At 24.2% G+C, this 1,585-nt stretch overlaps 1 protein-coding gene across 1 annotated transcript; it reads left to right on the plus strand.

Annotated features, from left to right (window-relative positions):
* Window positions 1-86: 86 nt before the first annotated feature.
* Window positions 87-1,518, plus strand: LOC126909904 (probable cytochrome P450 6a14; the record flags this gene model as incomplete). The annotated part of the gene is made up of 2 exons (XM_050692314.1): window positions 87-363; window positions 431-1,518. Coding segments are annotated over 2 exons (447 nt in total), but the record flags the coding sequence as incomplete, so codon positions are not given.
* Window positions 1,519-1,585: the final 67 nt, after the last annotated feature.

Here is a 1,585-nt window from a genome sequence, read left to right on the forward strand (position 1 = left end):
TACTTTATGTCATATAGAGTGTATAAGCTAATTTTAAACTCCAAATTAGATTTTAACTTAACTTTTCCAAATATCCCATTTGATAAATTGAAAAACATTCATTTTTGTTAGAAACTTTAAGAAAATATCCTGTTGCACCGAATCTTATTCGAAAAGCAACGAGTAATTATGAAGTACCCGATGACGATCTTGTTATTGAAAAAGGAACACAAGTGATTATACCTGTCTATAGTATACATATGGATCCTAAATATTATCCTGACCCTAATACATTCAATCCAGAAAGATTTGATGTTAAAGAAAAAGCAGAGCGTCCAAATTGTACATATCTTCCATTTGGCGATGGACCTCGTATTTGTTTAGGTAATAGTAACAACTTAAATTACTATTATTGCATTTAATTTAAAATTATGTGATACTTGTTCTTTAGGGAAACGATTTGCAGAAATGGAGATAAAATTAGCTCTTGTTGAAATATTGTCAAAGTATAAAGCTGAGCCTTGTGACAAAACTGATGTACCATTAAAGTTTCTAAAAAAATCTATTTTCTTAAATCCAAAAAATGGAATATGGTTAAAATTTAAAAGTATTTCTGCTTAGCAAACATTATAATCAAATTCTCTTAAAACTTATTAAATGAGCAAGACTGCTTCAAATTTTATTAACTCAATTTTAATTGTCCCACGAGCTTTATTATCTTACTACTTGAAAAATAAAAAATGTATTATTAAATCATTTTTTCCTAGCTGATCGAGATTTTTTAAATATCATATTACTCAATAAAGTAATTTTATTGATGTTTTCATAATTCTATTAACTCAAATACTTGATATTAAAAATCAGGTGAATTAAAAAAAAAAAAAAAATAGAATTTGTGAAGTTTAATATATATTTTTTTTCCGAAATCTGGAACTTATTTTTAAAAAGATTTACTAGATATGTTTATTTATACGCACAACATTCACTAACTGATTTTCATTCTATGGTAAATTTTATTTATAACATCACAGTTTAATATTTTTGAGTGATACTAAACATTACAACTATAAGGTTTTCATTATAATAAATTTCATATATTTTGCACTGTTTGATACCTATTAATAATTTTTATAAATAAATGAAATTAAATGTACATATAATCAATATCTGTAAAGATTGTTGATTATATTAATAGATTATATATGGGGACTTAAAAGTTGTTATTATTGTAAATACTTATTAAATATGGTTATTGAAGTAATATAGGAATACATTATTTATTAATATAAATAAGCAATTGATTTTTGGTATCTCTTGTCACTATTTCTCAGCTCTCACCGGACCGATTTATTTCAATGATAAGTCAAAAGATCACAAATCGTACCTATTTCCCTCGTTCCCTGTAGTAAATGTGGGAAACCCGCATAAAAATTACGATTTTTAAAATCGATAAATTTTGATATTTTTAAAAAAAATTTTTATTAGAACTGTCACAATTTTTTTAAAAATGAACAAATAAAAATAACTTTTTTAGCTTCGATGCGAAGCTGAGAAGGTATTAATTTTACTATGATGTGTTTTTTTATTTTTTTATTTATTTTTTTTT

Source organism: Daktulosphaira vitifoliae, unplaced genomic scaffold (genome assembly GCF_025091365.1).
Source record: "Daktulosphaira vitifoliae isolate Bord-2020 unplaced genomic scaffold, ASM2509136v1 Scaffold_1972, whole genome shotgun sequence".
NCBI classification, from domain to species: Eukaryota; Metazoa; Arthropoda; class Insecta; order Hemiptera; family Phylloxeridae; genus Daktulosphaira; species Daktulosphaira vitifoliae.